Here is a 25239-nt window from a genome sequence, read left to right as displayed (position 1 = left end):
TAAATCATGGCAACTGTCTGGGACTTCATGTCTTCTGGATCTTCCTAGTGTTAAAAGATGTATTATACCATTAGAGTTCTACGAGGCTGCTTTAATGCAATAAAGGACTAGAGTGTATACTTTCTTCACATCATGGAACATCTGTTGCTAAACTGGCATTTATTTCATATATATATGAAGATATATAGTATACAATAATATACACGTAATTGTTGCCTAGTTCCAAACAGAAGGAGGAGGAAGTTTGTACATCAGAAAAATTGCTTCCTATTGCAGCATGAATAACCCAACTGGTAGCAAATTGGCTGTTTGCCACTCAAAATTCAACTGCTGCTGAACTGCGTCCCACTTGTTCTCTGTTCGAGAGCTGATGCTATCTAGCCATAACTCCAGCACAACTGTTTATAGGCTGCCATCTGTTCAGCTCTGGATCAAAAAGGACAGAACAAGGCAGACATTTGTCGGACGGCTTTTATCTCCCATTATCTGGCAGCCAGTAAGTCATTTGGGTTCAAGGGTCCCGAGACAGCTTTGCTGCATGCATCCAGCTCCATAGCCAACAAGGCAACTGTGCATTGACAATCACTTTTTCACCTACCCTGAATATGAGGGATGCTGAAACTTTCTCATGCTAAAGGCTATATGTTTCAGTGAGGAAAGAGCTGCATTTGAAAGCAGTCAAGGTGTGGATAAGAGGAATCAGGAAAGCTGGCTCATATTAAGCCAGACTGTTTGGCTGGCAGGGCCAGCCCACCCATGAGGCAAAGTGAGGAAACTGCCTTGGATGCCAGGATCCAGAGGGGCAACAGATCCAGCCTCCAATAAATGTGTTGCCCACGGCAAATCCTAGGCTCTGTGGTTTAACCCTGAGCGCCACCCTACACACTTCCATAGTTAATGCTAAATACATTCGTTCTCGTAAATGAGCCACCATAGCTGCTAAAGGGCCATGAAAATTTGTGTCATGGGATTTTTAGACTCATCTACCCATGTACTAAGGGATGTGGGTGGCACTGTGGGTTAAACCACAGAGCCTAGGACTTGCGGATCAGAAGGTCGGCAGTTTGAATCCCCGTGACGGGATGAGTCCCTGCACCTGCTAACCTAGCAGTTCGAAAGCGCAAAGTGCAAGTAGATAAATAGGTACTGCTCTGGCAGGAAGGTAAACGGCATTTCTGTGTGCTGCTCTGGTTTCCCAGAAGTGGCTTAGTCATGCTGGCCACATGACCGGAAGCTGTACGCCGGCTCCCTCGGTCAATAAAGCAAGATGAGCACCGCAACCCCAGAGTTGGTCATGACTGGACCTAATGGTCAGGGGTCCCTTTACCCATGTACTATCTGAAACCCAAGGGGCGCATTGGTTGCTGGAGGTGGCATATATTGCCTTATTTTCAGCTCTCATACCCCACTAATAAACCTTAAGCTCTTAGTCTGCATTCAAGTTGCTTAAGCTTCAGGCATCAACAGTTAGACCCTGGCTTGGGTATGATCATGCACCACCCTATATGTGTCTATTCAGAAGTAATTCTCACTGTGCTCACTGGGGCTTACTTCCAGCTAAGTGAGCATAGGGTTGCTTCCCTCCCAGTTAGTGCCCGCATATGCTTTCCATAGCAACACATCTGCCTAGGAATGTGGGTGGAGTTATTTTTCAAAACTGAACCCGAGATGTACGTGAGCACTAAGACTGTTGATGTTGGCAGCTGAATACTTGTATGTTTGCAACGCGCAGCTGGAGATCTCTGCTGGTCCATTTCCAGCTACGAGAAGGTGTTTGATCGTGGTCTCAAAGAATAACCATACAGATAAATTATAAACTGAAAAGAAAAACTCTTCCTTGGGACTGAGTGTTTTCATCCCATCATTGTTACAAGCTAGAAGTCTAAGGCGTGAAAAATGTTTGCACCCTTTTCTTTTCTTTTAAGTCAAAGATCCAACAAGCTCCTGAGGCTCTGCACATAAGTAATAAGCTAGCTATAGCAGAGGGTAGTATCCTCCTCCACTGCCTTATGTAGCAGTATTGGAGAAGCATCTGTGTCAGTACTTCCCACCCTACCCCAGATGGATCTCACTAGCTCTCACTATGCTAGCTAGCTGGGTCTGATAAGAGTCCAACAGTAACTGGAAGTCCACAAGCTGGTCACCCTTGATATACGTGTTTGCAGTGGAGAACAATTACTGCTCTTCAAACCCACACTGAGACCATGGATGCATGCGCACAGCGCAACTGTGTGGAAACTACAGATAACTGGCTCTAGTCAGTGAGGGACAGGCTGTGATCTCCTGTGTATGCCACCTTGAATTCCATGAGAAGAAGTGGCATTTAAAACTGGTGTTATTTAATTAATTAGCCAGCGGGATTTATATGCAGCTTAATCATCAGTTAATTTGTAATTAATATTTTTCATCCATGGGGCAAAGGCAGATAGTGTTGGTTGCATATCACACTAGAAGTAACCCACCTGTCCCATACGGGGGATTGAACATGCAGCCTTGGCATCATCAACACCATGCTCTATCCAAGTGAACTACCCAGAGGGGACACATTTCCCAAAAGTGTGGATGAAAGAAGAAGACACTGATTTACATCGCATTTGCATTTGTTGAGCTATATGGCCATCTGCTATAAACAGCAATGCATCATGGAAAAAAACTGGCCAGGTGATCTGAACAACTGTCCTGCCTGATGTCTCCCACTATCATTCTGTAAAATAAATCTCCAAGTGTTAAATAATATGTCCGTGAAAAGTAGTTGAGAAAGAGGGGTTGTGCTTCTCTATCCTTTTCTCTACACTCATTATCCTAGAGATCTTACACAGCCCAGTTCTGTACATGTGGTGTGTTCATAAGGATCTTTCTATAGCAGTGGGTTAGATTTCAGGCCATTTCTATCAGTCCTTTATGGGACTAACTTAGGTCTGTTAATTTCAGCATGTCTACTCTGTGCAGAACTTAGCTGGACACAACCCTATGATTCAAGGTGGACCCAGTTCAAGTGTCCACAAAAATGACACTAGTAAATCATGAGAAAAGGGGATCAAGTGCCTTTTCCCCTCAAAATTTGTTGTTGCCTTTAACAAAGAGGAAACACCGAGAGCCACTGATACTGAGCCACATGGGACTGCGCTGGTCACTCCCAGCTATCAAAGACACAGAGCTTCCTCCACATGCTGAATGAGTTTGCAGTGTTCACAAAACATACAATCAAAGCCTTCCCCCATTCATGTTGTTCCCTGAAATGAACTATGCACAGAGCTACAATGGCTAACCTTTGCCTCACAAATGTGGAGAGGCTGAGTGTGTTTCGTCACGTGTGTTCAGATCATTGTTTAGATCAGAACTGTTTTCTTTTCACGGCGGATTTTTCAGAGCCCCAGTCAGGCTTTGTTGCTCTGAAGAGATATAAGCAACTACTTTAACTTTGACACCGTAAATTATCTCTGGACAGAACTTGGAGGGCAGGTTCCAGTGAAAAGCCAGGGCTGCATCCTGGGAACATACATAATAACATAAGGAGAGTCTGCTGGATCAGGCCAGTTCATGGGTGGCACCAGAGTGGGGGGGCATGTGGCCAGCCAAACAACTATTTTTCTGGTGCCAGTGACCATCTAGTCAAATTCCTGTTCCCACAGTGGCCAGCAAGAGACCTACGAGAGGTTTGCACAACATAAGCACAACAGCACTGTCCAATCCTGAGGTTTCTAGCCACTGCTATTCAGAAACATACTCCCTCCAACATTAGATGATTAACATCAACATCAGTGTTAGTAGCTACTGATAGCTGTATCCTTCAAGAACTTGTCTAATTCTCTTTTAAAGCCAACCATGTCGGCAGCCATCACTGCCTCTTCATACCCTCCAACATAATGTGGCCCAAATTCGGGACACCATCTTCCAGATCTGAAATCCCGAGTGGGTCATGCGACCTGCTGAGATCGCGGACCTGGGAAAGGTGCTTTTTGGGGGGCATAGCACCCAAACATGCGTGTTTGGGGGCCCAGTGCAAGATTGCAGACGCAGGGCAATATCTCAGGCCGAAATCACACGAGAGCAAGGCATCCAAAATGGCTGCCATGTGCTCACAAGGGGAGGGAAATGGGATTTCCTGTTTTTTCTGGGGCAGTTGATAGGTATTCCTCTTTTGCAGGTGAGGCCTGGTGAACAGGCACTTCTCATGCCCATTAAGCTATTTGGCCCCATGCAAGTCAATGGACAGATACAGCCCTCTGGCCTCTCTATTTGGTGCACCTTCTGCCTTTGCAGGTTTCAGTAGACAAGCAGAGCTGCCAGAGCTCCACAATGGCTACTTGGCTTTGGATCAGTGGGGCCTCATAGTCACAGCTTCTTAGTCAGTGTTGAAAGATGGCTTTCTCCTAGGACAGAGATAGTGAATGTGGTGCCCTCCAAACGTTGTGGACTACAACTCACATCATCCCTGACCATTGGCTATGCTGACTAGAGCTAATAGGACTAGTATTTCAGAACATCTGAAGGGCACAATGTTAGCTACCCTTGCCATAGGTTAAGACCTAGAAACAGATGATGAAGCTTATGTCCCCTAATCAGGCCTCCACTTCCTGTTTCTTCTGAGGAACAGTGAGTACTTTCTGAGGAAAGTGAGCACCTCTTAATGAGGGACTCATTATACTCCCCTCACACCAAGTGTTCCATGGGATGTTTGGCCAGAGCATTAACTACAAGTAAATCTACTCACAGGGGAAAAGAGCTGAGTATGCTATGGGTAGTACCGTAGGTTGCAGCCAGTGGTTCCAGCTTGGCATTTCACAAAAGGGCTGCCAACTTATTTGGCCGGCCTCTGCTCCTGTGTGTTCCTGTGTTCGCTAATATAGTGCACTATGTACATTACTTTCTTTAATATCTTCATTTTTGTGAACACTTTCCTCTCATATAAGCATTTTTGTAACCACCGTTTGGTTAAAGAATTGCATCGCATTATTCAGATAAGTGTGACTTTTGAAGGTTGGCTGTGTTTCGATGCACATATTGTTTGGGAAAGTATGAATTTGATAGATTCCGCTTTGAATGTGTGCCGAATGGAATTTCTCCGACACCCCTAAAGGCAATTAATGCATAAATGACCCCTACTCTTGTAAGGAGCAACACAAACATTTAGCAGAGCAAGGAGAGCCAAACTTGAGTTTCCCCTTCTTTCACTCAGGATAAGGTACACAGGGAAATATCCACAAAGCTTGTGTTATTCTCAGTCGCCCTTTCCCTTCCAAAGCTATATCGTTGGCATTTGACATTTCCTAAACAGGAATAGAATTGTACAATCCATCACCTTTAGCTTATGAAGTTGAAGCGCACCATCGTTTTGAGAGGTTCCTTCTCTTCCTCAGGCCTCACACTGGTCCCCCCCCCCATTGTGAGGTGTAAGCACCCTTACAGCTGTCGTGTGGCTGGGCCTATATAATTCTGTTCTTTTCAATTGCACACTGTCATGGAAGCTCTTTGCAAATCTATTTACTGATTTTGGGTGCTAGGTGTGTCAACCTACTTCTTGGCTAGAGAGTATATACCCACAGACTTAATTCCAGGTACCTGTACCAGTCTTCCCCTCAAAGCAGGGTGCCTATTTGCAACTGCATTTACTTGTGAACCTTGGAGAAGGGTTGTAGTTCGGTATTAGAGCTTCTGCCTTGTTTGCCGAAGATGCCAGGTTCAATCCCTGCCCCCTCCAGGTAGGGTTGGGAGAGACTCTGCCAGTCAGTGTAGATAGTATTGAGGTAGATGGACTGAATTTAAGGCAGATTCCTATGTTCATAATGTTCTTTGTTGACGAGGTTCTGACTATTTTTGTGACAAAAACAGGGCCCTCATTGCAACCAAGTAACTATAACAGTTATGGTGTAGGCAGTTGATTTGCTGGTTGTCCACCTATGCCCATCCTATATATTTGTAAATAAATTCATATATTTTAATAAAAATGCCCGCCAAAAGAACACATAACCAGGTAAGTGCTGCTCCTGGAACATCTCCCAATTGGGAAAGTAGTGAGCAACATGTAACAGTATAACCATGAGAAACATGGACCAGTTGTTTTATCAGGACAGAGACAATTGAAATTGCTGGGAGGGCTTGATGCAAACTACAGCAGCACCTTTGATATATATTTATTTGTTTGTTTTAAATTAACAAAATATATTTGACATGTAACATTTCAGATGAGCTACTGGCTATCAAGAAATATACTGGAATTTGGGTTGGATCCCACTTGTCAGGTGTTGTTTAAAACACATACACACACAAATCAATGCACAGATACAAGAATACATACTGTTAATGCTGTTATTTCCTATTCAGCTAAGCAGACACAACGTGTTATTGTACACCTGGCAAGACTTTATTAAATACTCTCCTTGGCATAATAAATACTATATTTTAAATTGCACTTTTCAGATTTGCACCGTCTACAGCAGGGATGAGGGACCGGTGGCCCTCCAGATGTTTGGAACTCCCACCTTATCTTAACTCATCTGACCATCGGACATGAAGGCTGGGGCTGAGGGGACCTGGATGCAGGTTCCCTACCCATGATCAACAGCCAAATGCAGCAACACTATGGAAACAGGAAGATGCAAAAAAACTGGAACCAGCACAAAGGTTTCGAGAAGAGAAGAGAAGAGAAGAGAAGAGAAGAGAAGAGAAGAGAAGAGGCTGCAACAGACTGAGACAAATAACTTAGAAATAACATGATGAGGAGAGCAGGGGAGCAAGGGACAAAATTATAACCAGAGTAAATTCATAATGAAATTAATTGGGACCTGCCTGATCTTTTATCCCATAATGGGATATCCTAAAAAATGTTGATATACTTCAAATAATCAGAAGTCTGCCTTTGTATTGCATAGCGGTTTACAGTGGACCCAGGAGATCTTTATTTTTTACCAGTCTCCAAGTGCATCTGAGCTCTCCTGAGTCAGCTGTTCTAAGGCCAAACCCATTTGTTAATTGATCGTCATGTTACTGATACCCTTTGTTGTCCTAGCCACATCCTTTCATCATGAGCTATGATCAATATTTCCTTTGAGTTTTCCTCTTGTCTGCTCTATTCTGCTGTACCTTGCAGAATCCTACTTAGCTTCCCAGAATCTCTGTGTTATGTACCGCCTGCTCTTAGGTAAAGCATTCTGAATTTGCTGAGCACTTCAGATGTTTCTCTAAGGCCATATCTACATTACTGACTTCTGTTGGTTTCACACCACCATGGCTTCCCATGAAGAATGCTAAACAGTACGGTAGTTCTGCAGCAGTGTTGCTGTGAGAGAATGCAAAGCCACTCACAGGTCTGCAAGCTGAAATGTCCATTGACCATAAAAACTTAAGAAGAATCTAGTCCAGCATCCTGTTTTCACAGTGGCCAACCAGATGCCCAGGGGAATTCCTCAAGCAGGAATTGAGTCCTGTAAGGTACACCTGACAGTTAAAACACCAGGAAGTTAGAGCAAAAATATGGACTAGCCAATATCTTTAAGTAAATAAAGCAACAACAACAAAAGGTTACAGCACATCCAGGAGAACATTCAAATCATGACGCCTCCTATGCAATCTATTCCACTATTTCAGGACTTGTTCATTTCACTCTGCTGCGTGCATGGACCGGGTCAGAATGTTGGGGGAAATTATTGGAAAGAAGCTTATAGACTAGATTGCTATATATGACATCATTGTATCTATGACATTATTGTATAAAAATAGGGACAAGTGAATGACGGGTGAAAATTGCCTTAAATTATTTATGCTTATTCTCTTTTTCATCATTTGCCAGTCTTGTTAGATTACAGCTCATGGTAATGAAAACTATGAAGGAACTTCTCTTTCCCAGCACTAGGCTTACATGTGTCCTTTTAGATACCCAGAAAAACGGTTTGCTTTTCCATTTTCCTTTCCAGCAGCTCCTTCAAACTCTTGTTTCTATGTTGAAAATACAAGTAGTCAGAGAGAGACTGAGTGAGTCTATTATTCTCAAAGTGGCTAAAGCCCATATGCCTCCCGTCATTATTTGCAAAGTCTCTTTCTCCTCGGCTCTGGTTCCCGTTGTTCTCTTTCCTCTCCTCACATTTTGAATCCAGGATTTTCTCTTTCTCATCACAGTACGACTCTCTGAAGTCTTTCATCTTGAGTCCTGATTGGCTGGAAAGATCATGCTTGCTCTTGCTGTGGTACATGGCAGGGCTCTGCGGCTCCACCCCATAGCAGTTGTCTTCATCTTCCTCATGACACGAGCTTCCTTTGGCACTTTCCCCATCAGAGTGAAATGAAAGTCCTTTCCCTTGGCTTTTTTGGGAAAGGTCAAAGGGTTCTTCCTGTTCCAGGCTCCTTGAGGCATCTGTTTGTGAGGTTCTTATTCGTTCCCTTCCATGTCCTATAAGAGGGTTTTTTTTTAATTAAAAAAAAGATTATTGTGTTAGCAAATATATTTGCAGCCCTACACCCATTTTATAATCAAAATAACTCAGAGTTGTGATTCTAGGATGAATATTTCAGCTTGTGTCCCTTTGTTTCTATCTGTTTATCTTGCAAATAATGGAAGGGGGGAGGTAAGGGGGCTTCCTGCTGATCTGCTTAGCATCCCTAGCACAGAGGAAACAGCATCTGTCCCAGCAGTACTCAGTACCAGCTTCAACTGCCGTGGAAAAGGCCCAGTTTCATGACATATGAAAGCACAGCAGTGGTGTCATGGTTGCATTGGTTGTGGAACACCTTTAATTTTCTGTTCAACAAGCAATTCTCAAATGTGTTCTTTAAATTTGTAATGTGAACATCATACCAATGTGAAGTGGGATTTAGGATTCCTCCCCATTAAAAAAAATAAGTCTTAATATTTTGGATTATTAAGTCTGAAATCCCATGGGTTGGGCTGAAGCAGCCTAATTGTATGATTTGGGGGGAGGGGAGAATCAGTAATGTGATATTTGTAACCTGTTCTGCCATAGTTCTGTATGAACACACTGGCAGGAGTGCTGGATTGGCTCCACTGCTGTGACTACACAGTCTCTGCCTTGTTGCCACTCTACCCCATCCAGATAAGCAGTTACATATTGGGAGGTTGGCTCCATAGCACTATGCTGGCCACTCCTGAGTCCGACTCCTAAAGTTATTGGACAGCCTTAATCAGAACATCCATTTAGACATCCACCTTCATTACACAGGTAGGCAAATCTACAAAGCAAACTGAGCTCTAACATTTGGGAGCCAATTTAGACCATTCAGTTTTATTGGTCAAATCCAGCTACCTCAGCCAAGCATTGCGGTGTGATGTCAATAATACTAGCAGCTTGATTTTATAGCTGCAGCAATTCACGGAGCCACAGCATAAATACAGTAGCATTCCTTGCATGGTGAGTGGGTGAAAATCCATGTTGCTTTCCTTCACATAAAATGCAAGATATATTTTTAAAAGTTTACAATGCAATATTGGCATCGAGCCTGCTGTGGTCCTGAACCGAAGATATGACAATGCAGAGCCTGACTTGCAATAATTTACTACAATACCAGACAACCCTTTAAGTGTCATCTCAACACCTGAAAAACCAGAGCAGGTTATGTGATGAACACTGACCCTTAATTGCTTCTGGGTCGCGCAGTCTTCTTTTATCTGTCCAGCAACAGGACACAACTGGGTCTGTCTTTCTTCCTTAGACTTGGCTAGCCATTCTCTTATTTAGCAAGGTCTGCTTCAATTAGGTTTACACAGACACGCAAACTGCCTTTTAGATGCTACTGTATAAGTAGTTTGGAATTATTAAATCTAATGCAAAAATCAGCCCAGCTTGCTGGCCATTTACCTTGAGACCGAAATCCTCTTTCCATCACTCCGTGTTTGACTTTCATGTGTCTGGTGAGGTTCCCCTTCAAGGTGAATTTGCTGGGACAGTAGAGACATTTGAACGGCTTGCTGTCTGAATGCAAGTGCATGTGCCCCATTAAATTATGCATTCGATTAAATTCCTTTCCGCACAGCTGTCAAAAGACCAATGACAATCAAAGTGATTTATTCTGCAGATACACAGGGATCATTTTATTTTCTTGAGATAGAGCCCCTTGCAGCTGAGACAGCTTCTTGAGAGTTCCACAGCTTATCATAGACTGTGCTTACAGGGGAAATCCGAGTAGTTTCTTCTTCCTAAAAACCACCGGGAGAACAATCCCATCCCTCCCTTAAAGCTGGGTTTATGGATGAATAGGCCCCCCATCAATGTAAGGCTATGTACATTTAAAACACTTTCAAAGCACATTTTCTCCCCTCAAAGAACTCTGGGTGCTGTAGTTTGTTAAGGGTTGCTGGCAGTTGTAAGTGTGAGACATAGACTACAGTGCCCACAGTACTCTGAGGGAAGGAATGTGTTTCAATTGTGCTTTAAATGTATAGTGTGTACACAGCCCAAGTCTAACACAAGGAACTGAGGTGGGGTGGGGTAGCATATAGATTTGATAAATGAATGAATGAATGAATGAATGAATAAAACTTGATTTAACCAGGCACCCAGTTTGTGGAAGTAATTCTATAACAGGCCAAAATTCAGCCCTAGCTTCTGGATAGCAGGGCTGACCCTAACATGAGGCAGACTGAGTAAGCTGCCTCAGGTGCCAGATGTCATGGGGTGGGGAGTGGTGGCAAGATGTTAGAGGATCAAGCCGCTATTCATGTTACCACTGTGAAATTAAGATTCGACTGCTGACCCAGTCATCTTCGGAATATGGAATGGGACGCCATCTTGTCCTCTGCGTCAGGCAGCAAAATGCCTTGGGACATCCCTGAAGGAGCTAAAGGCTTTCCATGCTCACTCACTGAGGATTAGGCTGAAAGTTGCACAGGAGCTACTGGAAGTGCACCTAAGTACCTAAGAGTTTAAAACCGCATCACAAAAAATGCAAAATACAAATATAACAAGCAAGTGTTTTAAAGCAAATGCTGTTGTGTGGATCTAGCTATGGCTACTTGAGGGAAGACCTAGGTTTGCTGCAGTGCAGTGTGTTAAATGGCCTCTGGGACTGTAGGGAATTTCGTAGATTCAATCAGATATACAGGCAGGGCTTAATCCTAAGAGCAGAGCTGCCTCTTTCCAGGAGATGGCATATGAAACTGAGATGAATGTGGCCAGAATCAGGACCCTTATTGTCGAGGGAAAGAATGTCTGGAATGCTGCAGGGAAATAAAACAGATGAAGAGGAAGGTTATGTATTTCCTCTTCAGGCATCACGACGCCTCCATTTCTTCATTAATTCTAGATTTGGTCATGCTTCTGTATGTGGTGGTGACCCAGAGCAGCCCCACCCAAAGCCATTCTTTCACCATCTATCGAGCATTTTTCTAGGAGTCCTTAACACTGTCTTTTCTCTCTTGGGTGTGCAGTTATTTGCCTTTGTTGTGAAGCAAAACTTTTGAATGCCATGGGAAGGAAGGGAGATGAAAAGATTATTGGCATGTTATTGCTTATACATTTATTACCCACTCTTCACCTTAGGTTCCAACATTATGGCAGAAAATCTCTCTGTGGATTGTTGGGCATAGGAAACTGAAATTATTAATATTCATTTTAGTTAAATTGTTGTTGTTTTTTGGAGGAGGAAGCTAGTTTTTGTAAGGACTGGCAACAGCTCCCAGCAAGTCTTGCTGGAGAGAAAATGTGTTTGACAACATGCAGATGGCCTCCGCCTCTTCCTTGTTGGCAGGAGGGGTGGGTGGGGTTAAAAATGCACAGGAGCAAAATAAGATTTTGATCAATTTGGATTATTTAGGTGATCCATGTGGTGAATGAGAAAAAGGGTCACTTCTGCTTAAAGTTACACACATACACACAGAGAGAGTGCACATTGATGCTGTAACATATACATACATGTATATCATATGTCTGTTGTCAGATAACTAAAATTACACGAACCAAAATGGAGCATCGGTTACATGGCCAGAATTCATGTTACGAAACAAACAATGAAAATTTAAAAAACAATTATGGAATATTATGCAGGTAAAGCATTCAGAGATGAAAGAGAATAAAAACTAGGAAAGAGAAAGAGCTATGAAGCCTGATGGTCACCCATCATTTGCAAAAACGGGGGGGGGATGACAAAAGTGAGACAGAGCCACTTCAGAGGAGGTGGAGTTGCGGGCTTCATGGCCCCACCATGCGCACGGCAGCTAGAACCCAGCCCCCGAACTACTGGGGGGATTCCCGGCCGCGTAGACCTCCTGGCCAGCCAATTGGCTGGCTCTGGGGGTGTGGCCTGCCTTATTTAAAGCAGGACGTGGCCAGGGATCTCCCTATTTGCTCTTGTTAGGACAACACTGTCATTTCATTGCTGTCCTTGATTTTCTACCACAAGATGTGGGTGCACCACTGTGTGTGTAATTCATTGCCAGACACTGGATTGGATGGCTTTAAATTTGTGGAGGACAGGTCTATCACAAACGAGTAATTATCATAGTTGCCACATTCTAGTTCTTTTTGTTTAGGATTAAACAGTCAAATATGATGTATATCCACACTGCGTAACTCAAGACACATTTACGGCTAAGTTAGTTGTGTCTGCCACCAGTGCTGATTGGTTATTTACCAGGAACTGAGGTTGAGCAGTACCATGTCGAATACGATTATGTAGTTAGGAATGAGGGGGTAGAAGTAGCTTTTATACCCCAGGGTGAGAGCCTGCTCTGGTATAGATCTGGGCTCTTCTCAGTTCAGAGATGGGGGTGAAGTGTCAGATGGTCCAATGGGTGTAAGGGCATGACTCCAATAGTGGGGAGAGTATCTTACATGTGTTTGCTTGGTTGCAATCATTTGTATGTGGATTGTAATATTTGTGGTGTACAAGTGGCTCATCTAAGGCTGGTTGGTTGGCAGACATGATGCATGAGAATGACTGAAGTGGTTGCATGGAATGGCCAGCAAGTAAGATGGATGGAGGGGTTGTATGAAGAATGTGTATTTTGTTGGTTGAAGGTTTACATTATACTGCCTCGGAATGCTTTCTGACTTATATAGAGAAAGTTTGTTTCATTTCCCCCCCCCCCAGGTAAATAATTTGACATGGGTTTTGTTGCACTTCTTATGCATAGATATGTGTATGTGTGTGTGTTTATCTATTGTAAACCACATTGAAATAATCAGATAGTAAGCATTTCTAAATGGAATAATAATGAGAATGAGAATGAGAATGAGAATAAGAATAAGAATAATGGGTAAAACCCATAAAACACTTGCTGCATAATTCCATGCATAGCTACTTGGGCATGGATCCCACTGAATTCAGTGGTACTATCTCCCAAGAAAGTGCATACAATATTACAACCTTAATGTAAGATAGTTACAGACTTGCTCAATGGATTTTCGGAACTTTTAGGAAACTGTAACAAAGGACTGCAGCTTTGCAAAATATAGAAGCACCTAATTTAGCACCAGGTTACAGTGACTGAATGTAACTCATTTTCAAGGTGCAAAACTCAAGTCTTTGGCAGCATTGACAAAAGGAGTGAGTCAATGGCAAAGGATTTTATAATATTATTCATGTGATTCAGAGCTGCTTCAGTGGCAGCCTTGTATTAGCAAAACAGCAAGCAGGGATGAGCAAATTGGTCAATTTCAATTTCTTTCAGTTTCTCATTTTTCCAATCTTAATTTCCACATCAGTTTGTGCAACTTTTATATTAAAAAAAAACTCCTCCTGAAAATTCATAAGCATATTGGCACAAATTTCTCCTAAGGTTAACATTTTCTATGTAATTTTGCCAAACGTGCACATTTTCAGAAGCAATTTTCCCTGATAAAATGCATTTTGTGTTATTATTTTGGCACTATTTGTATTCAGCATGTGCAAATGAGCACACATTGCTTGGCCGGAAAACTGCACAGCAAAATCTGGGGAAGTGCAAATTTCACTTTTTGAAGTGACTGGGTTTCAGTTCGCACCTTGTTTTGTAACCTGCGAATTGGGAAAGTTTGCCTTTTTAAGCATGAACTGGATCCATCCTTTCTTCCCCATCCTTTAGTAAAGGTAAAGGTAAAGGGACCCCTGACAGTTAAGTTCAGTCGCAAACGACTCTGGAGTTGTGGCGCTCATCTCGCTTTACTGGCCGAGGGAACCGGCGTACAGCTTCTGGGTCATGTGGCCAGCATGACTGAGCCACTTCTGGTGAAACCAGAGCAGCGCATGGAAACGCCGTTTACCTTCCCGCCAGAGTGGTACCTATTTGTCTACTTGCACTTTGACGTGCTTTAGACCACAGCACCACCTTTACTCGGAAGCAAAAGCTGTAAGGAGGTTTATTTTAAAATAAATAAATGAGCCATCTAGATTGACTTGCCCCAAAAGACAGTGGACAGCAGTGCTTCTGAGAGAGAAACAGCTCTGTGGCTGAGGAAACATGAGTAGCAAAGACTTTCTTCTCCCCTCAAGCCACGTATGGGTTCTGTGTGGCCTTGATTAGCTCTGTAGGAAAGACGAGTGTTTTCTTTTTCCCTGAGAAAGAAGGCCAAGAAAATGCAGCCTGCCATGAGGCAAAAAGGCCACTGCTGTGTTGCCCTTCCTTTGTAGACTTTTTTCTTTCTTTCTTTCTTTCTTTCCTTCTTTTTTTTTAAAGAAGGTTTAATAAGAAGGGTGTTCCTTTCCTGAAAGTGAGAGAGAGAGAGAGAGAGCAGGAGAAAGACTGTAAACTGTCCAAAAGGGCCGTGAGAAAACAGGAAGCTCTGAAAAGTACAAGAGAAAGCAAGATGAAATCTATTTGCAGGCCATTCCCTGGGGACATGCAGGCCATTGTTAAGCAAGCGGTTCGTACAGCTATATCCTTCCTTCTGCTGAGGAGGAGCCTGTTGCCAAAACAGCGGCTATCTGGTCATTGCCTTAACTCACTGAATGCCAGCCAAAGAGGCTTAATGGAGCCCAAACTCCTTAGGAGGTTCTTAACGTCCAGGAGAGGAAGAGCCTCAAAAAGCTGATCAGTCTGATTCTCCGCTCCCTTGTTTTCCTTCTGATTTATTTGTTTAGCCATTCCTTTATTTTATCACTTCATAAGCTGCCTGCCTGGAACAGGACACTCAGGATTTAACATGAACCCAGTGCTGGGAATACATGTGGCGTATTCATTTATGCCCTGAGAAATGGGCATGTTTTAGAGAAAAGGTGACATGATAGACATTCATAAAAAAATATGCGCAAAAGGTTTTCTCCTCTCAAAACGCTAGAACGCATGGACATCCAATGAAGACAAATGTTTGAAGATTCAGGACAGATAAAAGAAATTTCTTCCCAGGGCGCATGGTTAAACTGTGGAACTCACGCCCGCAGGAAGCAGAGATGATCTCCAGTTTGGATGACTTAAGAGAAGGATTAGACAGATTCATGAGGAGAAGGCTATTGATTATTACTAGCCACGATTACTATGTTTTTCCTCCATAGGTAAAGGTAAAGGGACCCCTGACCATTAGGTCCAGTCGCGTCCGACTCTGGGGTTGCAGCACTCATCTCACTTTATTGGCCAAGGCAGCCGGCGTATAGCTTCCGGGTCATGTGGCCAGCATGACTAAGCCGCTTCTGGTGAACCAGAGCAGCGCACAGAAATGCCGTTTACCTTCCCGCCAGAGCGGTACGTATTTATCTACTTGCACTTTGACGTGCTTTCGAACTGCTAGGTGGGCAGGAGCAGGGATTGAGCAATGGGAGCTCACCCCGTCGTGGGGATTTGAACCACCGACCTTCTGATCGGCAAGTCCTAGGCTCTGTGGTTTAACCCACAGCGCCACCCGCGTCCCTTTTTTCTCCATAGATCAAGGCATTAATGCTTCTGAATACCAGTTCCCGGAAACAGCCGGAGGGGAGAGTGCTCTTCTCCTCGGGTTCTGCTTACAGGTTTCCTGCAGGCATCTGGTGGTCCATTGTGGGAGGAAGGTGCTGGTCTAGATGGGCCTGATCTGACAGGCTCTTCTTATATCCTTATGGTGCAGGGAAGGGGTGTGTGGGGCACTTCAGATGTTGTTGGATTACAGCTCTAATACCTATTCATCACTGGCCATGCTGGCTGGGTCTAGGAATGTACAGATCTATTCAAATTCCAGTTTCTTTCAGTTTCCCAGTCTAAAATTCAGCCTGGCAGTTTTCTGCATAGGGTTGCATTTATTTATTTATTTTAAGTCCTCAAAAAAATTCACCACCATTTAAGTGTGCATTTCCCTTAATATACGCATTTTCCCGTGCAATTTTGCCCAGCAAGTTTACATCATATAATGCATTTCTGTATGTTGTTTTCACAAATATATGCATTTTTACACTCACTTTCTCTTAATATAAACTTTCCTTGCATAGACACTGCATCACTTCCCAAATGGCTGCAAATTGTGGATCATGCAGAAGTTGTGAATGCCTCTTCCATCACACAACAGAAAGAACACATTCCAGCTGATCCCTGGAGCAATATAGTCTATGCATATACACTGGTCTGGGTGGGGCTGATGGGGGTTATAATCCAAAATATCTAGAAGGCACCTGGTTGGCAAAGGCTGCCATAGCAAATAATATGGGTTGAAGCGGCAGTCTACTTAGAGGGAATTGCCAACTAAGGGGGCAGCTGAGCAATGGAGATAAAGTGCAGGATTGCAGCAGTGTGTTCTTCTCCTTCAGCTCACAGCAACGCTTTGGCTAGTCTCATGAAGCAGCAGATACCCAATTCTGGGAGTTTAATTTTTATGACCCTGCAGTGCAGATTAAGTGGGAGTTTAACTAATTTCCTTTATCCTGTTTGAAATATGATAACACCCAATCCAATCTTGTTAATATACACCCAGCCTTAAGGTTTCAGCATCATTTGTATTGGGTTCTGATAAAAAAACTAAAAAAAACTTCCACACGCATGGATTGATTCATGTGTTTAGCCAGTATATCAAATTGTTAAGCATCCTTGACCTCCCTTTGGGATGAAATGTGCTATGCAAATGTCAGATATATTTATCATCAGCAGACGAGCAATTATACTAAGTGCTGTGAAAGTGCAATCTCGAGATGAGGAATAAAACTGAAAGGAAATAAAAAAAGGATCAAGCCTAACAGTTGAGCTTCAAAGCTTCTTCATTTGAACGAAGGGCATGAGAAGCAAACAAGAACACAACTGAGCCAGCGTTCCAAAAGTGGCAAAACATGAAAAAGCAGCATGGAGGTATTCTGTTGTTTGTTATACCCCATTCACATGCTCTTTGCCTAAATGTGGCATAATCTGACCATTGGGGAACGCTCCTAGTCCCGCCCCTGGCATCAAACACACTTCCAGGCTCCGGCTCTAGATGTCCACATGTTAGCAGACTCTTCTGCACAAAAATTAAAAAAGAGCTTCCACGCAAACATCAGCAGTATTTGGGACATTATAACCTATCCCATTGTCTGGGGAAAGTGAAAAGTCTTCACCTGCCATCAAAAAGACAGTATGTACACCAGAACACACATTCAGCTGAAAACTGGCTGTCTTTTTGCTTTCTGTCTCTCTTAAACAGTATTCACACCAATGATGTGGAACAAATTCTAAGGTTCTTTTAGTATTTATTGTCTGTGAAAACTCTATTAAGATTTAGGAACGGCCCATTTATGGTGATGAAGGTTGTCTTAACTCTTAAGAGCTGTCAAGAATTAGTCTCTTCTCAAATATGCAAATATCCCTCTTTTTAAGGGACTAAGTGTTCAGTTAGGTTTAATAAAGCAGACTTGGGCATCACTAAAGGGTGGCAAAGCTAATGAATTTATTATTTTGCCTTTACACACAGAGAAGCATCTTGGGCTCAGTGATGGAAGGAAGGAAGGACATAGATGTAATGAAATGAAAACAAAACAAAACACAATGTAGATTTCATACGGTTATTTGATACGTTGTTTGGCTTTATGTGTTCCACTTTGCGAGTTTATTTTCCTGAAAAGTGTGATAAGATACATAACCAATTCATTAATTAAACCCATATTTTCTGCTGAGGAGCCAAAATGGAGTCTCAGGTTATATTATTACTATTATTTTTGTATGTATTTTGTGTTTTTATCTTGTGTTTTTGTGTTGTGAACCACCTGAGATCTTTGGATGAAGGGCGGTGTACAAATAAATAAAAACAATACAATCGCTTGCCAGTTTTCACCTGGTTGAATCATCATGGAAGCTACAGGGATTCAGTCAGGAGTTCTACCTACAGACATTGTATTATTTTACAACTTTGCTATTTACTGCACAAGGCGTTCCTACTTTTATTCGCCATGCCTTCTGCTGGACTGCCTTCTACTTGGATGCCATTCTGTTAGACTGGGTTGTCTGTCTTTGAAGGACTCACCTTACATTTGAAGGGCTTGACATCTGAGTGGACAATCATATGGGCTTTGAGCGTCTGTTTCTGCACGAAGCTCTTGAAGCACAAATGGCACTGGTAGGCCCTGATGTTGGTGTGAATTAATACATGCCTCTTCATATTAGCGAGTAGCGTGAACTCTCGGCCACAGATCCCACACTTGTGCTCCTTCACACCCTTGAAAAACAGAACAGCAAGGAAACTGAAACATACAGCTATTTTAAGACCTGCACAGCAATTCCCGATTTCTCACTTTCGTGGGAATGACCATCTGCCACATCCTTTCCTGGTCTTTTCATTAAATGTGTTGTTGCACTTCAACTCCCATCAGCCCCAGCTAGCATAGCCAATGGTCAGGATGGTAGGAGTTGTAATTTGCCATCCCTGGTTCAAATGCAGGTACATTTAGCAGCTCACCAATAAGGTACCTATAGCCCACCAGTTGGGAATTGTTAAGTATAATTGTTTAACTGACACTGAAATGGAGAATGCCTATTGTATTGATAGAAGGGTTTAACTGGAAAATTCCATTGAAGCTAAAGAAAAGCAAGAAGAGCTCTGTGAGCTGCTTCATGAGTCGATAATTGCTCTCTGGTAGCTATGATGAGGTGTTTAAATTTAGATCACATGGGAGGCTATTGAATTGCAAATCCGCCATCTTGGAAGGGTGGTGGCTAGAATCTTTGTTCCCAGGCTCCGTGGAGTGAGGATGTGTAAATGGCTCTCCAGGAACACATAGCCTCAGGCTGGAATGGAGGGTGGAATGAAGGAGAGACAAAGTTTTGATCTCAATCCTATTTAAAGCTATTTTTAAGAAGAGACTGAACCTATGCTTGAATAAGCATATATTTTATGGAACTGTTTGGATGTATCTTTGATGTTTTTATTCTGTTTTGAAGAATGTTCTGCAAGTAAAGTTTTGAATAATATTGAATGGCTCTGGACGATGTTTTTCTCCAAAAAGAACCAGTTGTAGGGCGGTGGAGTTTTTTTTTTTTTTGGCTGTTTCATTTTCATGGTACAGAAGATAAATGTTGAAAAAACAATTGTTACAACAGTAAACAACAAGTAACTTGTACTGACCCATTTTTAAGGCATCTGGCCACTTCAAGCTGCACAATATTAATATCTGCAACAGGAATCACTGACACTGACTTACTGTGATGGCCTGGGAATCTGATTCAGAGGCTGAACCGGAGGAATCCCAGCCTGCACAGGAGTCCCCGCCTCCAGGGCCGGCTGAGCCGGGGCAGGGGCTTGAATCTGAAGGGCCCCCACATGTGATGGATCCTCAGGAGCGGACACCGGCTGAATCCGCTCTGGCTCCGGAGGTGATCGAGGATCCATTGCCTACAGGCGCTCCTCTCCCAGCCCTGTCAGGGGAAGGTGGGGTTGCCTCTGGGTCCAGTAATCCTCCATGCTTCTCCTGAGCTGCAGAGGCTCAGGGCAGAGAGGCGGAGGGAACTAAGTTCTCTCAGGAGGAGTGCTCGCCTTAAGGCCAGGGGAGGCGAGTCACCTGTGGGCCGGGACCGCCATAGGCCTCAGAGGAGATAAAGGCCAGTCAGCCCAGTCCCAGGTTGGGGGAGAAACATCGTTGGAAACCTGTTCCTGCCAGACCCTGACCTGCTCTTCTGGAGTTCCTGACCACGCCCGGCTTCTTGCCTTGGACCCTGCTTCACCCTTGTCGGACAGCCTCCAGACCCTCGACCCAGGACCGGACTCAGACCACGCCGCACGGTAACCCCCCCCCTCCCCGGGACCAGCACACTTACCTTATGAGTCAAGGAGTGCTGCTTGAGGTGATGGGGCTGAACAAACTCCATGCCGCATTCGGTGCAGATGTACGGGCGGATGTCTTTGTGCTTCATCATGTGATTCTGCAGCTGGCTTGGGTACTGGAAGGTCTTATCGCACTCCGTGCAGCTGTACTGTATAGGGCCTCGATGGGTGGTCAGGTGCCTCTTCAGCTGAGCCAAGGTCGGGAAGTCAAGGCCGCACTCAATGCAAATATTCTCCCGGCCGCTCTCATGCTTGGACTCGTGGGCTTTCAGCTCGCTGGGGTAGGCAAAACCTCTCCTGCAGATCCTGCAGCTGTAAGGCTTGACGTCGCTGTGCTGCATCATGTGTCTCTTCAGGTGGCTGGTTTGGGTGAAGGCCTTGTGGCACACCTGGCATTTGTGAGGCCGGGTGCCCTGGTGGGTGAGCATGTGGGTGTGCAAGTGGCTCAGCTGCTTGAAAAGCTTGCCGCAGCGAGAGCAAGCGTGCGGCTTGATGCCGCTATGCCCCAGAATGTGGGTGACCAGGTTGTATTTGGACGTGTAGGACTTGTCGCACATGGGACACTGCCAGCGCTTTTGTTCCCCTCCCACATCGACGTAATAGCTGTCATCGATCTGAATGTTGACATCCACCCTCTCCACCTTCTGTTTACTTTCAGCTTGTTCCCCTAACTCTGTCCTCCGGGAGAAGGGAAGCTCCGGAGGCCTTTTCAGTGGGAAAGGGCTCCTGAAATGAAGATCTGGGGGCATAAGAAATGGAAACATCATAGAAGGGTGAACTTTAGGGTAGTACGGATAGGGCACCTGCAGAAACGGGGCGGGTCCGGGCCAGAGCACATTAGGCTTGATGGGTTCTTCCTTGATAGGCTGTGCTCCAAAGTGTTCCAGAGTTCTGTAGAACTGAAAGCCAATGTTGCACAGGTCAATCATGTGGGCGTTGTAGTTTGGCTGTGTGTGGTGGTGCTGGAATATTAAAGGGAGGTCAGGAGAACCTGCAGTGGGGGTGTCTTCAGACCTGTGAGACAGGGAGGTGGGCTCTCCTGGTGAGACGGCAGAGGGCATTTTCGTGGGCATGCTTTTACGCTTGCGAGATCCCCCTTCTAAGGAGCCCTGGAAGTTCTGCAGTTCTGCAGGGGAAGGGCCATATCCAAACTGGGCAAGCTGTGCTCTGAATTCTTCATTGAGGGGTGAAGCTACGTCTGACTTCACAACAGGGTCCAAGCAGTGGGGAAAGGGGAGGGTTTGTATGCCATCCATATTGCAGGGAGCTTCCTCTTTCTTCATCGCATTTAATTCCTCTTGCATACTCTAGCTTCCTTTAAATAAAAAGTAAACGTTTTTAAATTCACTCTTGTTCTCGTTCGTTACATCATATTTAACTTTAATGATTGGTGCCTTTTGGTGTTCAAGTAGAAGCCCCAGAGTTCCAATTTGAATGCTGGAAGCTCGCTCTAGAGTGCCCTGAACATGCAGAAATGTATTTCTTTCAAGCATTGAGCAGCACCCATATCCAATCCAGTACACATCTGCACTAAGGGGGGGGGAGTTTTCTGACCTTTTTCTTCCTGTTCTGCCCATGAACCAAGAAGACAACAGTCCAGCCAGACCTTAAAATTCTAACTGGCTGGAATCCCAGGAAAATAGGGAGTTTGGTTGGCCATGATAGCAGAAGGAGGAATAAAGCACCCTGGAAGACTTCTACACTCACTGTAAGTTTGCAGCTCTGTGGTAGAGCTCACACTTTGTATGCAGAAGGTCCTGGGTTCAATCCCTAGCATTGTCAGGTAAGGCTAGGAAAGAGCCCTCTCTAGGATTCTGGAGAGCTGCTGACACTCATTATATACAATACTTAGCCTGATGGACTCGGTATAAGGCAGCTTTCTATGTGTCTGTGACCTGATTCTGCCTGGTCCCAGAAGGCAGTCTTGCTGGTGCTGAATCAACACCCGCAGTGCCCTGATTTGAAGCCATCTGATATGTCCTTCAATGTCTGGGTTCTGCTGTTCTCTGTCCAGCAATTTAAATCAAGCCTGGAGTGTGCATTAGCTCTTTGCCCTAATGTACAATGTCCATTGAAGAAATGTGCATTTAGCAAAAGAATCAATACTGCAGGATTTGTACTTACATTAATTCATCTCCTTTGTGCCAAATCTGCTTTAAATGCATCTGCACAGGCTCCAGGAGGCATTTGTGTCTAAGGAATAGATAGAGAACAATCATTCTTTAAACTGTGTTATAGTTGTGACAGTCATTTTATGCTCGACGTTCTGCTACTGTTTTATGGTGCAAAGACGGAAGCAATAATAAAATTGTCTCAGGACACGGTGTGCTCTCTTGTTTCTCCCCCCCCCCCATACTCGTAAAAAGGTTTTGAAGAAAGACATAAGGCACAATGCTACAGTGGCTGTATGTTTTTTGTTGGACTGTGAAATGCAAATGAGTGCTACACGTTCCCTTCTCAGACATTCCACCCTATATATCAGGGTGGGGGTGGGGGGTGCTAGCCTTTTTCTTCCTCAGGTCCACTTGCAAGGTTGTGGCCAACCCTCCAGGGCCACATCCCAGCAGTGGTGGCGGCGGCCAAAATTGTCATATATGCACTGCACTCATCACAGGCCACGCATGCACACTCACAACAACACTCTGGTAAGGGCAGAAAGGTGAAACTCTCCCTCCCCAAACTCTGTCATCACAGAGCTTCTCAGCTTTACCTGCGCCTGCTATTTACATTTTTCAAAGTGCATGTTATCTGCATCCACACAATTAAGGCCATGTCTAGTTTGGCTCGGAGATCTTTGATAGAAACCTTGCTTCACAGACCCTGGAGAGCAAGGCTTTCTTAGTCATGGGCACCAAATTATTTTGATCATTCTGTGGTTTCATGATTATTATATACTGTATGTGTTTTAGACTACAGCTCCCATAATCCCCGAACACTGGTTCTAGCAGTACAGTGGTACCTCGGGTAAAGTACTTAATTCGTTCTGGAGGTCTGTTCTTAACCTGACACTGTTCTTAACCTAAAGCACCACTTTAGCTAATGGGGCCTCCTGCTGCCGCTGCGCTGCCGGAACACGATTTCTGTTCTCATCCTCAAGCAAAGTTCTTAACCTGAGGTAATATTTATGGGTTAGCGGAGTCTGTAACCTGAAGCGTATGTAACCCAAGGTACCACTGTATAGAATGGGAATGTTGTCTCTCAATTTCATTGATACCATTTATAACATGAGCTTTTATCATGCCTTCCACCCCCTTCTTGGCCTTCATCCTCTTTTTTTCCAAAGTCTCTGATGCTTTAGTCTTAAGGAAGCTGTTCTAGCTGCTCAGTTATTTGGCTTGCAGTTTTACTGGCCCACTTTTTTTCTTTATGGTATTAATCCTGACTATATTGGCTACCCTTTAATTCTCTGGGAATGAGGCTGATTCCCTTTTTGTTTGGCTTATCAACCACTTATGTTTACTGTATTTTTCTCATTTGGGCAAGAAATTCACTTTTAAAAGCAAAAATTATTCCCTTTCATGACTCTTTTCACACTGTTACTTAACCACACCAGCACCCTCTTAAACATATTCATACTTTTCTGATCTATGACATATGTTTTCTCTGAGTCATTATTATAATGGTTTTAAACAACCTCCAAGATTCCTGAATTTGACACTCCTCTAATGCTTTCCAACTTCTTTTTGAGAAATCCCCTCACTGCTATGAAATTTCCTCTTCTTGGTAAAATAGGGCTGCCATATGTCCAGATTTTCCTGGACATTACTGGGATTTCAAAGATGGATTCGACACCCAAAGGCTCAATAAATTTGGGGTTTGTCTAAAAGAAGCTCAACAACTTTCCGGTTTTCCTAAAAACAGCCCAACATTTCCTTTAAAAAGCTCCCAGTTTTTACTTTTTGAAATATGGCAACCCTAGGTAAAAAAAGGAAAAGATAGTGTTGAATTTTCTAGACAATTTCCCACTCATTCATATATATTGAAATTGAAAGTGTTGTGGTCACTTTCCCAAAGCGGTTTGCTAACACTGACACCTTTAACCAAATTCTGGACACGGCTAAATATTAAAACAAGTATAGCATCCTCCCAAGTGTCAGTGACATTCAGGCCTAAAGTGGTTATTCAGAAGTAGATCTCTTATATTCAATGCAGTTTACTACTACAAAGTACTAGAGTTTTTCCCTTCGTATCTTCGTCTTCATCTGGTTATACATTTATCTAATCAACATTAGGATGACTGAAGTCATTCATTTTCAGTTTTCAGTCCCCCCACATTCCTTTTTTCCCATCTCTGCATCAGCTTTTTTTGGTCTGCTATTTCTACGTACAAAAAGTTATGTGATGTGCAGCACAATCCTAAGCCCCCTTACTATACTAGTATAAGCCCTAATTAGCACATTTAAAAAATCTGTTTCTCTAACAAGATATATATACCACTTAATAATAATAATAATAACCTCTAAGCAATTTACATAAAATGATATTTTTTTAAAAAGAATAGCAATATAGCATACTTTAAACAATAAAATTATCAAAATATAGCTAAAAATCAACATATTTGAAAAACAAATTGGACACAATAAAGCTGCATGTCTGTGTAAAAAGGTAAAGGGACCCCTGACCATTAGGTCCAGTCGTGGCCGACTCTGGGGTTGCGGCGCTCATCTTGCTTTATTGGCCGAGGGAGCTGGCGTACAACTTCTGGGTCATGTAGCCAGCATGGCTAAGCCACTTCTGGCGAAACCAGAGCAGCGAATGGAAATGCCATTTACCTTCCCACTGGAGTGGTACCTATTAATCTACTTGCACTTTGCATGTCTATGTAGCCTTGCCTAAACAAAATAGTTTTTAGCAGTATTGAAAAGAAGGCAATGATGGTGCCTATCTAATACCAATAGTTCAGTGGAAGTTATGTCGGAGCAAACGTACTTAGAACTACACTGTTAATTTTTGGCATACTGAGCAGCAGTATTTCCAGTGCAACCTCCTTTCTGTAAGTTTATATCTAGGAACAACTGTATCCCATTGATTCTCACAATCTGACCAAGTTTCTGAGATGCTCACTATATCTACGCTAACAATTTCTAAGGGAGGTACGGTAGTTGTATTAGTCTCCATGACACACGTGGAT

General features: G+C 43.6%; 1 protein-coding gene across 2 annotated transcripts in view; it reads right to left on the bottom strand.

The window, feature by feature from the left end:
- Positions 1-6118: 6118 nt before the first annotated feature.
- Positions 6119-25239, bottom strand: part of ZNF366 (zinc finger protein 366) — a 40464-nt gene continuing 21343 nt past the window's right edge. For both annotated transcript variants that reach the window (XM_082191910.1, XM_082191911.1), the window contains exons 2-6: positions 22233-22301; positions 20102-21423; positions 18315-18506; positions 9810-9984; positions 6119-8386 (exon numbers count right to left, since the gene is read on the bottom strand). In XM_082191910.1, the coding sequence (XP_082048036.1) occupies positions 7869-8386; positions 9810-9984; positions 18315-18506; positions 20102-21412 (2196 nt within the window). In that variant the 5' untranslated portion in view covers positions 21413-21423; positions 22233-22301 and the 3' untranslated portion in view covers positions 6119-7868. The remainder of the gene's footprint in view (positions 8387-9809; positions 9985-18314; positions 18507-20101; positions 21424-22232; positions 22302-25239) is intronic.

Source organism: Podarcis vaucheri (assembly GCF_965113315.1).
Source record: "Podarcis vaucheri genome assembly, chromosome: 11".
Lineage (NCBI taxonomy): Eukaryota > Metazoa > Chordata > Lepidosauria > Squamata > Lacertidae > Podarcis > Podarcis vaucheri.
The sequence above is the reverse complement of the archived record's forward strand: the minus strand, read 5'-3'. Positions and strand labels throughout refer to the sequence as shown.